The sequence below is a fragment of the Pristis pectinata genome, chromosome 24 (genome assembly GCF_009764475.1).
Source record: "Pristis pectinata isolate sPriPec2 chromosome 24, sPriPec2.1.pri, whole genome shotgun sequence".
NCBI classification, from domain to species: domain Eukaryota; kingdom Metazoa; phylum Chordata; class Chondrichthyes; order Rhinopristiformes; family Pristidae; genus Pristis; species Pristis pectinata.
Genome location: NC_067428.1, coordinates 32,283,291 through 32,299,869, shown reverse-complemented (window position 1 = coordinate 32,299,869; position 16,579 = coordinate 32,283,291). Strand labels below are relative to the sequence as shown.

The following is a 16,579-nucleotide window of genomic DNA, read 5'->3' as shown; positions in this document are numbered from 1 at the left end:
CTCTTGGTTAACTCTTTTAAACATTAAGAAATAAAGAACGACCCCCAAAACGCCACAAAACGCTTTGCAGGACACTCCTGAAACTTAGGGGATGCTACAGCACTTTGCGCGAAACCAGTTTCAACTGTGCTGGCGGTGGAAAAATCCATCTCTTGTACTATGGTACTTACTTCTGAAGAATAAACACGTCTTGAAAAAAACTTGTTTGCCAATTGTAAAAGGGGCCGAAGACCACGAGATGTAAAATGGAAATTCCTTCCATCAGGAGCTCCCGGGGGCCAGTCGGCGAGGACACGAGTTTCAAGTGCGAAATATTCAGCCAAATTTGTGTTTCCTGTCAATTGTTTGCAATCTGGCTTCAACGCAATGTAAAAGAATTTAAGAGACACACAAAAAAATTCTGCAGATGCTGGAATCCGGAGCAATATACAAAAAAGTGCTGGAGGAACTCAGCAGGTCAAGCAAGGAATTTGAAAGCTCTTCGTTGCACATGTTGACCAACTGCATTCTGCGCTACTGCAGTGATTGAGTTGTCGCTGCCCTTTCTCGGCGTGTGATGTTCACCAGCATCACTGAGCGACAGTAGTGCCCGATTAGTTACAGCTGATAATTCCATTGCGACCAACAAGCGCAGTTCACAATTTTCAATAGCACTCTTGCTATTTGTTCCATGAATCCAACTTGTTCGGATGTATAAACTGGTTTCCTAATTCGTTGTGATAATACATGATTATCTTGAAAAAAAATCACACATTTCAGTAAATGGATAACATTTACATTATTTTTCTATTAACGTCTATTTTCTAGACTTTTATTGATTATGCTTGTGCGAGTGTGATTTCCGCTACATCGATTCCTAACCGTTAGGTCTGACAGTTTAAGGGTGGGATCGGTTCACTGAGGGTGCCCGGTTTACGGAATAATTTGTATTGCAAGACCATCCCGGTGAAGTTGTTGGCCTGCGGTTTGCCGAAGATTCCCATGTACTGTCATTGTGGTTACGGGAGAGGGCAGGTACAGGTAAACTCTATTGACAAGAGGAGAATCCAGACTAGGGTGGCCTAACCTCAAAATTAGACGTAGATCGATTGGCAGTGAAGGTAGAACGTGTTTGTTCGCTCAAAAGGTGGCGGAAATCTCCAAGTCTCTTCCCAACAGAAAGTGGGTCGTCAAACTGATTGAAAATCAAAGATGCTGGAAATACTCAGCAAGTCAGGCGGCGTCTGTGGAACGAGAGTCCGAGTTACTGTGTCAGGCAGAAGGCCCTTCATCAGGACTTGACCTGAAACATTACCTCTATTTCTCTTCCCACAAATGCTGCCTGACCTGCTGAGAGTTTCCAGCGGTTTCCGTTTTGAGCCAAAACAAAGCCAAGTACTAATAAATGCTTCTGTTATTGAAGGAGGGGGTTAGGAACAGGTCAGGCATAATTTGCAAACAGACTCAGGGGCCGAATGGCCTACTCATGTTTCAATGCAAAGGAAAATGGAGTTTTTTTTTTGGGGGGGGGGAAGCTGTAGCAAAGCTATTACAAATATCTATTTTACCACAGGAGATCATTCATGTTTTAAAATCATTTCACATTCCCTACAAAATAAACTAGCAAAATCAAAGCAATTGGCAATTAAATTGTGGAAAATTGCGCCAGTTTTCTGATGGTTCATCATTTCTACATTCATTCTTCATTGGCATGGTCGAGATTCCATGCTATACATTGAAGGTGTACTTGCTGTTCAGTAATGGAATAGTTCTTGTAATTATCTCTTGAGGACAACCTATGTGAACGTTGTAATTTAATTTTAATAACTATTTCTCTCAGGCAACTGTCGATTCTGCTTGATTTTTAAGAGGTATTAGTCAATCTTTTAATTTGCCTCTCCTGTGAAAAGTTGCTTTAGGTGAAGGCCAGCTCTTTAGGGCACGATTTATCCTTAAATAGCTGGAGAATAGCAACCATTTATTATTACTTAATGCTGAAAAAAAACCTTATTTCCTAAAACTATCGCCGGCAAGAACGCCACACGGTACCGACCAGCACCACGTGTTCATCGCTTTAAAGGTGGACATACGTGGCTTGGCAATAATAGTTTTATTTCGCTGGCGAGTGAGGAAAATATGCACATAATCTTTTTAGTAATGAATATGTGCAAAGAGCTTAATATGGTAATGAAGTGATTTCCCTATGCAAATAAGCCATTGCGGAAATAAACAGCAACGCCTCGCTCGCTCGTTTTACTTCTGTAATATTTTTATACTACGCCATCAACTCATCACTAAAGCAGCCAAAGCAGCCCTCCCCCATCGCCGTGCTGGGCAATCAGGACCCGCCGATTGCCTTCACTTTTACATCGGATTTGTTAGAAGCAGCGAGTTAAAAAAAAACCCACTCTCATCCCTACACACACCCACAACACAGAGCCAAGTCCGAAGGCAAATATTCCTCTGGATGAAGTAGAGAATTGCAAGGGAATACAAATGAAGCGTTAGTCACGCTTCTAATTCGGCTGCAAGTTGATTACGTACTTTCACATGGCAATGGTACGTATATTTCGGTGCACCGTCTGATCGGGCGGTGCACTGGTTCTGCTGTCTGTCTGCGTTGCAGTTGCCATTCTGCGTTGCTTGTGCGATCGGGTTTGCGCCAAGATTTTGTGGTGTTTGAAGGGGAGGGGGGAAGAGAGAGACAGAAAGCAAAAGCGCTGAGCTTGGCAGATTTCCCATCTGTGAGCAGTTTGCTTGCCAGCTGAAATGAATTTGTGCGTGATCTGTATACGTGTGCATTGCCTACGTACATTTCGAGTCCAAGTGTGCGGCGAGGAGTGTGATCGTAGCGGTAATGGCCGAGGCGCTCGGAGAAGCCGCCGGCTTCAACTTGACTCGTGAACCGAGACGCGGGCCACCAGGCTGGGACGCGTTTCTAACCCACTCCCTTTTAAAGGGACATTGCATCTTGTTCGGCCTGTACAACGAGCCCAGTAGCCCTCTGCTAAGATCATATTCTTCGCCCATGTATATTTAAGTATCATTTAAGAATCCCAATTTGGGGAATAAAAGCGAACTTTAAACACGGGCGTATAAGATAGCTGTGCGGTGTATATTTGCTTTTGCTTTTAAGTAATTTATAATAGATTTTCCAGGCCATATTCACAAAGTTTTGAGAATAAAAACCGTGTTGTTCTGGTTTTGTTATTAATTTACTATTTAGTGGTCCAACAGCAAATAGATTAGCTACTTAAATTCCCCATGACTATTCAGAAATGCATTCGTGTTAATTGCAAATATTGAATCGTTCAGGAATGCATAACTTCCTTTCTACAACACTCTTATTCAAATACCCCCAGGTTTCTGCGCTGCTTTTCAATAGTGCGATGTTTGTGTAACAGTATCAGAGTGAGAGCTAGTTTTGCTTTGTAAAGTTTCAGTGAGAGAATATTGGTTTGTCTACATTATAATCAGTCATGTTTGAAACTGTTAGCAGAATAATTCATAATATTCTGAAATTCCATCGCCTGCATGTTTATGAAAATTTCACGTATTCCTAAAGTGAGGGAAGAAATGGTGGCTAAACTATTGCAACCAAACCAGAGGAACAGAGTGCACATGGCATCACGAGAAAAAAAATGATAGTAAATGTCAGTTTCATAACGCACTCTATATTTAAGAGAGAAGATACACATTTCTGAAATAAAACGCTGTGTTTTGTGCCTTCGGTTTCATGGCCCGGTTTGCAGTTATAAAAGCGTGTTGTCGTTTAGTCAGGAAACAACTCTCTGGGTGAAGTGGGACATACTAATTTGATCTTTTGGTGTATAGCAATGGATCGTATTGATAACATTGGTTAGTTATTCGGCGGGGTAAACTATCGATGTCATTTGTATACCTCACCTCCTCTCACTGGCGTTTAGTATTTCTAACGACACAAATCACTGTTTAATAATTCAATCTGAAGCCTCACAATTTCTGATATATTTAGAGGAACCATTTTTTAAAATAGAGCCGGGCTTTATTTATCCAAATTACAATTTAGTTTTGTCGGGAAGCGAATCATTGTTTCAGCGGCCTGCGTCCCATTCTGTTCCCCCCTGTAACCCAGTGTTTAGGACTCCTGAGCGCTGGTACAGTGATTACCATTAACTTGGACTTCTAACTGGAGTCTTTCATTTAATTCGTTATTTATTTGACTCGTTCCGTCTTAAAATATTTGAACTTTATGGTGGAAGTTGGGAGAGGGAAATGCGTCCGCGGATTTCTCTGCATTGCCGGCGCAGTCATCCGACTAGGACAATATTTCTGCTCGGTATCTTTTCACCAGGACTAAGAGTGCTGCAAAATGCGCCGGGTCCTCTCGTCCACCCCTCCCTCCTGGGGGGAATGTCCTGTTGTATAATTTTGCTCACGGATTTTTGCTGTGAATTTTTTTTTTTTGCAAGCACCACCCATGGGTGAAGCAGTTGCAGGGTGGGATTGTTCTGTGCAGCGTCTGTCAGAGCGCAGGGACCTGCGGGGGGAAAGTCTCCCTTTAAATCGCGGCTCTTAAAGCGGCGCTAACTTTCTGCCGAGCCCAGTGCCGCTGGGTCGCCGAGAGCGGGCGCGGGCTGTCAGTTAGTTGCTGTCGGTTCCTTTGGAGGGATGCGGGCGTAGCGGCCGGCATGGGGCGGACTGGCCCCCGACTCACCGCTTGACACATGAGGCCGCCTTGCGGAGCCGCTGCCCCCCGTCACTGGCCGTCGGACCCTCGCCCCTGTGTGTGTGTGGAGGTGGGATCTCGGCGCTGAGGCGCGATGTCACCCTGAGCGCCCAACTTTTCGGATGGTCGGAGACTTGGATTCCAGGCCGTCATGATGTTCTCTCCGCTCTGTCTGACCCAGGTAACGCCCGCCGGCCGGCTGCACCGCTGATCATTGATCGTGGCCGATCGACCCCTCCCCACCTTCCCCTCCCTCTCTCCCCACCTTCACTGCGGCGTCTCGTCCCTGGGACGAGGTAACTGTTGAAAATGGCGGGAGCGAGTCAGCAGCGTGCACCGGCCGCCCCTCGGCCCCCTCCCACAGCTTCCCCAGCCCAATACCCCTCCCTCCTCCACCCCAATACTCCTCTCCCCAATAACCCTCCCCTCCCCAATTCCCACCCAGCCTATTGCTCCCCCTCCACTCTCGTCTCCTCCAACCTCAATACCCCTCCTTCCCCTCCCCCTCCCACCCAATGCCCTCACCTCCCCCTCTCCCACCCCAATACTCCTCCCTCCCTCCCACCCACCCATCTTCTTCCGTACTCCTTGGTCCTCCTCCCACATATACCCCAAACCAATACCTCCCCCACCCCTCCCCTTCCCATTCCCCCCAACCCAGTTGCCCATCCCTCTTCCACTTCCTCCCCAACCTCATTACCCCTCTCCCCTACCACATCCTTCCCCATTCCTCCTCTGTCCCCTCCCCTACATCTGAACCCCTGCCCTGCCTCTGTGCCCATTTCCCCTTTCCTCTCTGACCTTCCCACTTTCAACCCCCCCCTCCCCTCCCCTCCCCCCCCTCCCCCCTCCCCTCCCCCCCTCCCCCCCCTCCCCCCTCCCCCCCCCTCCCCCCCTCCCCCCCCCCCCTCCCCCCCCTCCCCCCCCTCCCCCCCTCCCCCCCCTCCCCCCTCCCCCCCCTCCCCCCTCCCCCCCCCCTCCCCTCCCCCCCCTCCCCTCCCCCCCTCCTCCCCCCCTCCTCCCCCCCCTCCCCCCCCCCTCCTCCCCTCCCCTCCCCTCCCCTCCCCTCCCCTCCCCTCCCCTCCCCTCCCCTCCCCTCCCCTCCCCTCTCCTCCCCTCCCCTCTCAATACTCACCAACCTTCCCCACTCCTTCCTATACTCTCTTTGCCTGCCCCCTTTCCATTTCCCTTCCCCAGTGTTCACTTCTCACCTCTTCCCCTACTCTGCCCCCTTCCTCACTTCCCCCTTTGTCCCCTCTTCCTCGTTCTGCACTTATTCCCCCTTCCTTCTCCACCCCTTTCCTTCAACCCCTCTACTTCCAACCTCTGTACTCCTTCCCCTTTGTTCCATGTTCCCCTCCCCTCCATGCTCTTCCCCTTCCCTTTTCTCCCTTACTCATCCCCTTAACATCCTTCCCTTCCAAAATCCCTCCCCATCCGCGCACCCGCCTCTCTGCCCCATCCAGGGACACTATTTTCCCCTCATGCCCATAACCATCTCCTGCCCCTTTTCTCCTGCCACATCGCACCCATTGCCGCCTTTCTGTATCTCTGCTTTTTGCTGCCCCTGCCTATATTCCTGTGTCCCCTTTTCTCCATCAGTGCCCTCTCTCCCCCCCACCCCAACCCACAACTCCCACCCAGCTACTCCACAAATTCCCTTCCCTCTCCCTCTCCCCCAATGTGTCCATGGCTCCCTCAACCTCTTCCCCACACCACCTTGACCTCACCACCTGTTCACCCCGTCCCCCACATCTGCACGCTGAACCTCTTCCTTGACCCCCTGCTGCCCTGATCCTCCCCCCTCTCTCTGCCCACTCCCCCTTCTGCTCCCCATGCCTCCAAACCCCATTCTCCCCCATTCTCCCCTCCCCCACCTCCCCCACCTCCCCTCCTCCCTGGCTCTCCCCTCCCCCCTCACTCACCTAGCTCCCTCCCTCTCTTCCCTCCCGTCCCCGTCCTATTCCCTGCTCCCCCCTCAAACTTTTCCCTCCACCCCTGCCCACCAACAAAAGCAAAGTAAGACCACCTTGCCGATTTTTTTTTTAAATTAAAAAACTTCTTCCCCGCTCTTCCCGCCTCTTCACGTTTGGCTCATTCGAACTTCGCAGAGCTGTTCCAGCTGCTGTCATGAAACTTTAAAAATTGTTGCTGCAGCCATTTGAAATTGGAACAACTTTTATTTTGTGGGCATTGTTGCTTTTTAATCCTTCGGATCTTCTCCTGTACAGTTATTGGAAGTTATATATTTAATTCTGTTTTTTTCTCTAGTTTTTTAAAATTTAAACCCTGCTTTATAATACGAACATTCTGAGTTGTGGTAAAACGAGAGGACTTGGAGTGGGGTAGCTTGCCAAGGGAAGCAATGCCGTGTATTTCAGCAGACTTTGGGATCTCAAGTATGGAGCACGTTTTGTGTCCTCTTGAAAATCCTGCAGGGTAAAAGATTTTTGTTTGTCATGAGAGTTCATTTGCTGCAGTTTAGTACTCATAATTTAATTATATATATTTTCCTCAACATAGTTATACATTTAATTTTTTATTGTGTTTCAGGTGTGTAATTTTCATATAATTTGTTTAGGACTATTCAGTTTATTCAGAACGTTACACTTTCCATGTGGTTCTATATTTATTTAAGTTCTATACCTGATTAGGAAGGTTCTGTGGTTGCTAACAGCAGTTGATTAACAGAGACTAGGTACAGTGGTTATCTGATCTATAATCTGGTAATGTAATTTCACTTGCTCTTTCCAGAAATGTCATGTAGCACATTTTTGAAGATTTTTTTGCAAAAAAAATACAACTTCAGTGAGAAACTTTGCATATTCAGCCACCTTCTTTCCTTACTTTGGTCATGCAGACTTGCACTTCAGTTACTGACCTGCATGGAAATTAAATCATAGATCCCTAAAGTGAAAACTCAGTAACAGCTGGAATATCAAAATGCAAAAACAGAGGTGATAATATACTAATGATGTACAGTTATAATTTGTTTGTTTGCATGTTGTTCTAAGGATTGAGAATGTGAAATTTATTTTGAAGAGGGAGAGCTGCTTGCAGTAAACGGAAAGCAGTTCAAGTGTAGCTAATCAGGCCAGACAGTCTGTATCGGATAACAAAGCTGCATTATTGTCCTATTAATTATTTAAATAGTTTCATGGTCTATATGCATTATAAACATTCTTTAATAATAACAGACAAAAGGGAACTTCCTGTGTGGATCAAGATATTTCATATGCATTTTAAGGAAAAACGAAAGTGAAAGGAACTTAATGTATACATTATAATCCAAAATCTGAAGGCTTATTTGGTAATATATTTTCTTATTTTTCAGCTTACTGTTTTTGTTCTTTGCTGTATTTTCTTTATCACTTCACATTTTAATTACATTGTCCTTTAAGGGAAATGTCTTGTTCCTCTCAACTTTGCTTTTTATTTCACAGTTTGCTTCTTTGTTCTCTTATCTGTTTTTTCACTTGTTCTTCTCTGTCAACCCGTAATGTTTTTCAGTTACTACTAATTTCCATTCCTCAACATAAAATGTATTCAAATATTGCTAATTTCAATATTCAGCTTTTGGGAGAAAAACTTTACCAGAGGATCAGTGAGCTTAGAGAAATTGACTGAAGTGAAATAGAAAATTATTTTTATACAATCATCGTATCAAAACATGTTCATCAGAGAAACTCTTTATGTTCGGGTTTGCAGTATTACTTGCAGTCACATTGTAAAAGCATGGAAAATGGTGTGAAACAGTGAAGTTAAATCCTGTGGCTTGTGGGAGTCTGTGCACTATAATTTCTAATGGTCAGCAGTGGGTGTTAGCATGAAAAATACTATTCATTTATGGCCTGAATTTCAAAGTTTTGCCAGTTTGAGGGAAGAATTGAAACGTGAATTTAGTGTGTATTGATGTTTTCTTTCAAAAGTATCTGGACAGGTCTTGTATGATGCTGTTCAAGTTTAAGTAGGTGCTGGTTTGAATATTACCTTTTTAAGTTTTTAATCACTAAGAAGCAAAGAATAGGAACGTTGTCTGGCCACAGTCATCTGTCAGATTGCTACAGTAGAGATGGCAGCAAAGTACTACATGACATTCACTTGTAAGAGATAATGCTAATTGTACGCATTCCTTTAAAGGACAACAGTTTTGTTTTGTAATTTTTTTAAATAATGGAATGAGCTCAAACTAAATTCGGGTACCTATAATTAAAACTACACATATTAAACCTACTTACAGAAGTATATATTAAAGCTGCAGTTGTGTGTCTGTGCTGTGAAATGTATATGGGCTCACATAGCTGCTAATTTTCACACAGCATTGGGGGAATAGATCTGAGGTGCACTGCCTGTACAAGTGTGGGGGTTCGAAGGGGATGGGGGAAGGAGGTACATATACATTTAGCTGTTCAGATTTACTTCCCATGCTGCGGGCAACTGTAGTTACTGATGAGGCAGCTTCCTCAAGCACATAAAATTTGAATCCACTGTTTTATCAAAAGGTACACAGGGTACGTCAGCAGCTCCCGAGTCTGAGCTGTAAGGGCACACTGAACAGGGCAAGGGTAGTCCTCTTTAAGACAACAGCTTTTATTTACTTGAGGCAAATTTCTTTGACAGAATCGGTTTTCCCACTTGGACATATTTGCGATGAAATAAACTGAATCAAGGTTTTCACTCACTGAAGGCTTTGGAGGTTTGTATCCACATTAATTGAGAACTGGACAAACCTTGTGTCAGACCACAGGTTCTAGAAATCAACTTGCCAGAAGTGGTTCCAGTCAGTTGCAATTTAGGCCCATGATACAAACCTGCTCATACCTTTGGTACATTGTGAATATTTCTTAGTGGCAAGTTGCTGAAAACACAAAGCAGGTTGCATTTTTATAATGTTTTGGCAGAGCAAGGTTGGTCTGGATCCTATGGGGCTGGCGTTCAAGGCAGAGTTTTAATTCACAGCACTATATCTAACCTGCTGGTGCACAGTGCTAAGCAACTGTGATCAAATGAAAAAGAATCCTAGTTCCTCTGCAACTTCTCACAGAAATTAAAGACAGAAAAATGATAGTCGCTTAATCAGTATTGCATTATAAAGACATTTGCAATTAATAGTATGTTATTTATTAATAATCTCATAGATTAAAATTACTTCTACTGATCTGGTGTTTACTGACTACATTGCCGTTTCACCTGCTGTTTGCATTCTGTTGACTATGTGAGTGTCTGTGTTACCAGGGAATATCCTGCACTTCTAGAGCACATAGTTTTAGCTAACGGACTGTGTGAGGGACAGCATTCATTTTAGAGCCATCGCATTTTGGCTATCGTGTTGCTGCAGTGTTGTTGCCTCATTTGGCCTAAGATGTGCTCTGTGTCCTATTCAGAGCACCTTGCTACTGGGCAGCAGCATATTAATTGGAATGGGTGCAGTGCTGCTTTATTGTGGAAATCTGGGGTCACCATTTTGGCCTAGACTCAATCTTTTGTCTTCTTCCACTTCTCCCCTCCCCACGTCGATCTGCTCCAGGTGGCTCAATAGCAAAGGAGTTTTTGAGATCCTCATTTGATGGGCCCACAATTTACCTCTTTCATTTGAAGTGGATTTGATGCCAAATTTGACACAAGCCTTGAGCTATTTTTTTTTCCCTTCCTCATAATCTCTTCGGCCATTTTCTTGACTTCAGTTTTACATTTATCAACCTAAATTTATTTGTGTATTGTTGCTAACCCATATCCTGCTCAACTTTAAATTTTAATCTTTTGTTGGCTTTTTCCCTTCCATCAACCTTACAATCTCCATTGTGGAGCTGACAGTTTTTTTTAATGGATGGAAAACTAACGTTAAATATCAGAATTTCAGAAGGATGAGGGGGATTTCATTGAAACCTACCGGATACTGAAAGGCCTGGATAGAGTGGACATGGAGAGGATGTTTCCATCAGTGGGAGAGTCTAGGATCTGAGGGCACAGCCTCAGAATAAAGGGACGTCCCTTTTAAACTGAGATGAGGAGGAATTTCTTCAGCCAGAGGGTGGTGAATCTGTGGAATTTGTTGCCACACAGGGCTGTGGAGGCCAAGTCATTGGGTGTATTTGAGGCAGAGATTGACAGGTTCTTGATTGGTAAGGGGGAGAAGGCAGGAGAATGGGGTTGAAAGGAAAGAAATCAGCCGTGATTGGATGGCAGAGCAGACGGGAAGGGACAAATGGCCTAATTCTGCTCCTGTATCCTGTAGACTTATTTCATCAATAAAAACTACAGCAGTTGATGGCAAAACCTGAGAGAGCAGCTGCTGGGGTTATAGTTGGGTGCCACAGAGAGTGCTGTTGCTTCACAGCTCCATGACTGGGGCTCAGTCCTGACCTTCGATGCTGTCTGTGTGGTGTTTGCACATTCTCCTTGTGATGTGTGGCTTCTTACTTCCTCCCACATCCTAAGGACATGGGGATAGATTGATTAGCTTCAGTAATTTACCCCTTTGTGTAGGTTAGTGGTATAAAGAATCAAAGGGGAGTTGAGAGGGAATAATTTGTAGAGGCACGGGAAATCAGGGGAGTGGAAATGGGACTGCTCCCCATCACCTTGCATGGATCTAATGTGCTAAATGATCTCCTTTTGTGTCATTATAAGATAAGATTAAAGAAAGAAATGTGAGCCTAAATCTTTTCTATGATTCATTTTCTGCTTTGAAAACAAACTTAATTATTTGTTTTGATTGGAGAGAAAAAAATAAAGAACGAGATCTTTAAAATCCTGAAAAATTTTAAAGACTTCCACAGGCTTCAGGAGAATATAGACACTCTGGTGAAACGGAGAGATACGTGGCACTGAAATTTAACACACACGTGTAAAGTGATTCATTTGGGTTGGAAAAATCAGAAGAGGCAAAATAAACTAAATGGAATAGTTTTGAAATGGCTGGAAGATTGGAAACCTGGGGTGTTTTTCCCCAAATCTTTGAAGGTGGCAAGACAAGAAGGTGTCCATGCCTTTATTAACAGAGTGGAGTGCTGGTTAAATTGTATTAGCCTCAGCCACACGGGGAAGAAATGGGAAAGTTTTTACATAGTGGATTGGTTTGGTCTGGACAATACTGCCTGAGGTGGTGGGAGAATCAGACTTGATAGTAATTTTTGAAAATAGAAGATAAATGCTTGAAAGAGCATTGATTTTTTTAGGGCGATAGCAGAATTGATCAGCAGAGTCGGCTAAAGAGCTGGCACATGCACGATAGAGTGAATGTGCTTCTTTTGTGCTGTATTATTCTGTGTAAGCATTTAACTTGTGGATTATAGTTTTAAGATGAAAGGGACCTAAATTCAACATCAGGATGCTATTTCTGGGTGTTAAACAAGCATAGATGTGTCTGATTTAGCAGTGGGAAGATTTGAAGACCTGCTCTCTCTGTTTGCACAGCCTGAGGTTCCTGCTGAATTTGGCAGAGCCAGTTCGTAGTGGGTCGCTTTTGGAAAATTTGTTTATTGTAGTCAAAGCTTGCAGTACTCAATCGGTGATAACTTTTCAGGCCTCTGTGGGGCCAAATCAGCAGTCTTTAAATCCACAGCTGAAGGCTACATTGATGGCACCTTATTCTGGGGAACGAATGAACTTAAGTTTCAATAAGTGTGGAGACTGGGAACAATTTTTATTTCCTTATAGTGAACCAGTGTAATGGACTAACCAGCAAAAGTGGTCAGTGGAACTTGAATTGTAATTGGACTTTCCTTAATGCTGCAAAGGCTATGATTGTCCTTTGCATTAAAAACTCTACTGAATGTAACGTGTAGAGGGGACACCACAGTTAAATAGTAAAATGGATAAATATTCTGAAGCTTTTCTTGATTTTCCTTTACCACTATATTCAATGTGATTTTTTTTTAATCCCCATTTTATAACGAGAGGGCAGAACTATGATTTGTTACACTGTCCAGACCTCGAAGGCACAAACTTGATGCATCAAATAAGTCATGTTTCCTTGCTTTCTGTTTGCTTTCTTTACTTAGATTTGTTTGTAACTTAAATGAAACCAGGAGCAACAAATTATAGTTGGAGTATGTGGTAAATTTCAAACAAATATTCTTGGAAATATTGGTTAGACAGACTGAGGATGCATTGATAACATAAAGAAGTTAGATTAGGTTTCTTTGCCCTTCTGATAGGGGAAAGAATAATCACCTCACAGAAAGTTAAGTGTTATAAGTTCTTGGGGTCTGAATACTGCATGCTGAATTTATTCCAGACTGAATGGTCCGCTGTTGGTTGTAAAGAACTAATTTGAAATTAATTTAGACAGTTTGATCCAAAGCACAGACAATCTCTAAGTCAGCAGTTAATGGCACATACCTTTGGAGAGGCTCGAGAATGCTGGTGTTGGAAATGGATCATGTCATCCTGGTGCTGCCTAGGACTTTGTTCTGAAGTTTGAAATAAGATGGGTTGTTGGAGCGTAGCGGAGAGAAATTTTTTGTAGCTGATTTACTGAATGTTGCTACTGGGTAACTGAAATGTGGAGGACTGACATCCCTCACTTTGATTAAACAAAAATCATCAACAGAAATGGAGAGAAAAGAAGAAATTTGCTTACGGAAGTCTGGTGATGGAATATGCCAGACCAGGCCATTACTAAATTTTGACATTAACGGATTTCAGAAAGGCTTAAGTGGTTTCCAAATGGATACTTTTCCAGGGATGGGCTAATTTAGAACACTGGTCATTTCTCACCCTTGTTGCTATGAGATTACCCATGGCAACTCTGCTGCTCCTCCACATTTAGTCGTGAATGATGGTGGGCCATGAAACAACAGGAGGAGGCAGCTCCAGGAATATTCCTTCCCTCAGTGTTGATGGACCTCAGCACTTAGGAACCTAAAACATAACGGGAGCACTTGCAGCCAGACATGCAGAGTGAATGAGTCATCTCAGCCTCTTTCATGTACTTCCTATTATAACAGAAGGTAGGCTCCTGCTGACTCGATTCACTCCACCAGATACCACTGAAACTGGTGAACTAACCAGGCTGTTCCAGTGTAGCCATCGGACAAAGAGGAAAATTGTCCAGTTATGTATTGTTCACAAAAACAGGACCAACTTTAAGACTATTCTGACCAGTTCCTTGGGGCGTTGTCCTCAGACAGTCACCCCAGGATGCCCCATCAGTAATCTTGCCTTCATAGTCATGACTTCAGAAGTGGATGTTAAGTTCCATTTGCAGACCACTGGATGATAAGATGGTCTGTGCCTACATATGGAAAGAATTCTGGCTTAGGCTGAAATATGACAATTAACATGTGCACCATATAAGTCCCAGGCCTTGACTGTCATCATTAAGAGAAGGCTTTAACAACCTCCTCCATAATATTCAATGCAATTACAATGTAAGATCCTGGCCATTTGCAATGACCGGGTCCATAAGTAGGCCAGCCACATGAGTACTGTGACCATGAGGACAGGTCAGATGCTGGCTCTCCTTGCTGCAAGTGACTCAGTCTGTGACCCTCAAGCCTTTTCACTATTCACAATGATGGAATATTTTCCACTTGTCTGGAACAGTGTTGCTGCAGCAACACTGAAATATCAGTGGCGTCCAGTTTTGGTGCCCCATCCACCACCTTAAACATGAACTCCATCTACCACTGGCACTCAAGCCAGGCATGTGCCCTCTTTAAGAAGTACTGCCAAGACTTCTTCACAAGCATGTCCTAAACTTGCTTCCACTGCTAGCAAAGGACCAGAGCAGGAGGTGCATCAAAACGTTGCCACCTGCAAGTCACCCCTTTTGTAATGGAAGGGTATCAGTTTTCCTTCATCTCCGCTGGGTCAGACTTCTGAAATTCTTCACTGAACATCTTCACCACATGGGATAGCAGAAATTCATTTGAAGATGGCCATTGTCATTGATTCCAGCATTCTGCGAGTGTGTAATAGAAGTCCATGCTCTTCTCCATCAGGAAGAGGGAATTTCAGCCACAGCATCCATCTGTCTGTGATGGCCAGGATTCCATCCTTCCATCCAAAAAAACAATGCCCCTCACCCCCACCACCCCCCAGACCTTGGGTGTGGATAAGGCAGTTGCAGTGAATGGGTTATTTACAAATTACAGCCTTAGTTTAATACCCTGGGCTTTGGTGATCATTCCACTTTGAGAAGTTGCCTTGCTTTGCTCTGTATCATGTAAGGGCCTTGATCTTAATATTCTGCTTACCAGCCAGTTGCCGGGAACTCTCAGTACACATTGGACAAATCAATATAAGAATCAATCAAAATCTCCTTTTGAGTCAGCATATTAAACAATATGCAATGTTTTGATATAAATATATAACAGCAAATAAATCCTTTTGGTACCAAACAGACTAGTATTGTATTTCAGAATGTTAGAATATTTATTTGGAAAGCAGAATTTTTTGAGCCAGGCTGTTTTTGCTGGTGGATCACCAGTTGGACATCTTTGTCCCTGGGGCTTGGGTTGTGGATTTTGTTGGGAACTGGCAGTATGGAGGTGGGGAGCAGTCCATGGCTTCACAAGGAGGTGGTTCAGCAGTGTAGCCAGTGAAATGAGTCCTTACTTGGGCAAGTGCTGCAGAGAGTGGGAGCTCAGTTAATTCAGAGCAAAAAGGAAGGCTGTGCCATCAGATGCTTGGTTTATTTACTTCAGAATTTTATTTCAGCAGTGCATGAGAATTTAATGTAAATACCCCACCCATCTGCATTCTGCCCGGGGAAACATCCCAACTTGACTTTCCACATGATTCTTCAAACATTTCCCAGGGGAGTCTAAACCATATCAACTGCAATTGGTTTTCTGAAAGTTGTTATCCTCCCAGTTGATCTGCACCCAAGGTTAAAAGAATCTTAGCAACCACTTAGCAATGGTGGGAGAGAAGGTGACCAACAGCATTCAGGCCTGTAAACCGAGTGGTGGCAGTATTTAGAGATGGCTCTCTGATCTCTGTTTGATGTGGCTGTCTGGAGTGGGACTCAGTCCCAAGCCTCTTATTTCAAGGGATACCACTTGCATTTGCTCTTGATGCGATTGTCCCACTGGATGTCTGCAATTAGGGACCTTATCCCACTTGTCAGGGGTCTAGAATGTTTGCAAGAAGGTCAAGCTCAGAGGTAGAAAGGATACCATTGAGTTGTTTCACTCTGTACCAATCAGTGTAACATTTAATAATGTCTGAATGGAGGGAGGTGTGATTGTAGCGGCCTGGTACAATGCTGTGGATTACAGGAACTACAAGCCATGCATTACTTACAACCAGAAGAAGCATGCAAGCCAAAAAAGAGAGAGGACTTAAGTCTTTCATGACTGTGCCATATGAGACTTCAGGATGATGCGAAGGACAGTGCAGAGTTATTTTATGGTTAGATACAGTATATTGCTTCAGGTGGTTAATGATGTATTAATGAGGAATCAACTATGGGACTGCAGCTGTAAACAGCAGTGAGATCTGATGGTAAGACAGATCCACAGTGCAACAAACTTGGAGAAAATTGTTGGTTTATAATCACATCAGTGGCTTTTGACATGAAACTCAGAAAGATTGACATCGAACATTTTGTAAACCATTCAGTTATGATGAGACATCACTTTAGAGATTTTGCAGTGTTGTATTCTTGTGAGCACAGTCGGAGAAAATTGGTTGCTACCAGATGTAAAAATGGCTGCCATCAAGTTGTTAGTCTCTTTTCTACTCTGTACCCCAATTTTTTTTTAATGGAAATAAAATATGGTGTATGAGTGGCTGTGAGGAGCCATATGCAGTATATTGGCAACTTTCTGCCTAATGTGATGGATGCAGATATATACACTAATAATAAGCCTGCAACAAGCACCGCCTCTGATTTAAATAAATTGTCTTATTTGTTGGTTCATAAGTCGGTGGTTTCTACAG

General features: G+C 43.8%; 1 protein-coding gene across 5 annotated transcripts in view; it reads left to right on the top strand.

Moving 5' to 3' along the window:
* The first annotated feature begins 2,237 nt into the window (after nt 1-2,237).
* nfic (nuclear factor I/C) overlaps nt 2,238-16,579 on the top strand; it is a 409,937-nt gene continuing 395,595 nt past the window's right edge. The window contains exon 1 of one of the 5 annotated variants that reach the window (XM_052038202.1): nt 2,238-2,538. In XM_052038202.1, the coding sequence (XP_051894162.1) occupies nt 2,530-2,538 (9 nt within the window). In that variant the 5' untranslated portion in view covers nt 2,238-2,529. Of the gene's footprint in view, nt 2,539-4,258; nt 4,869-16,579 lie in introns of those variants that run through there. The other 4 variants (XM_052038205.1, XM_052038203.1, XM_052038201.1 and 1 more) reach the window with 4 other exon arrangements.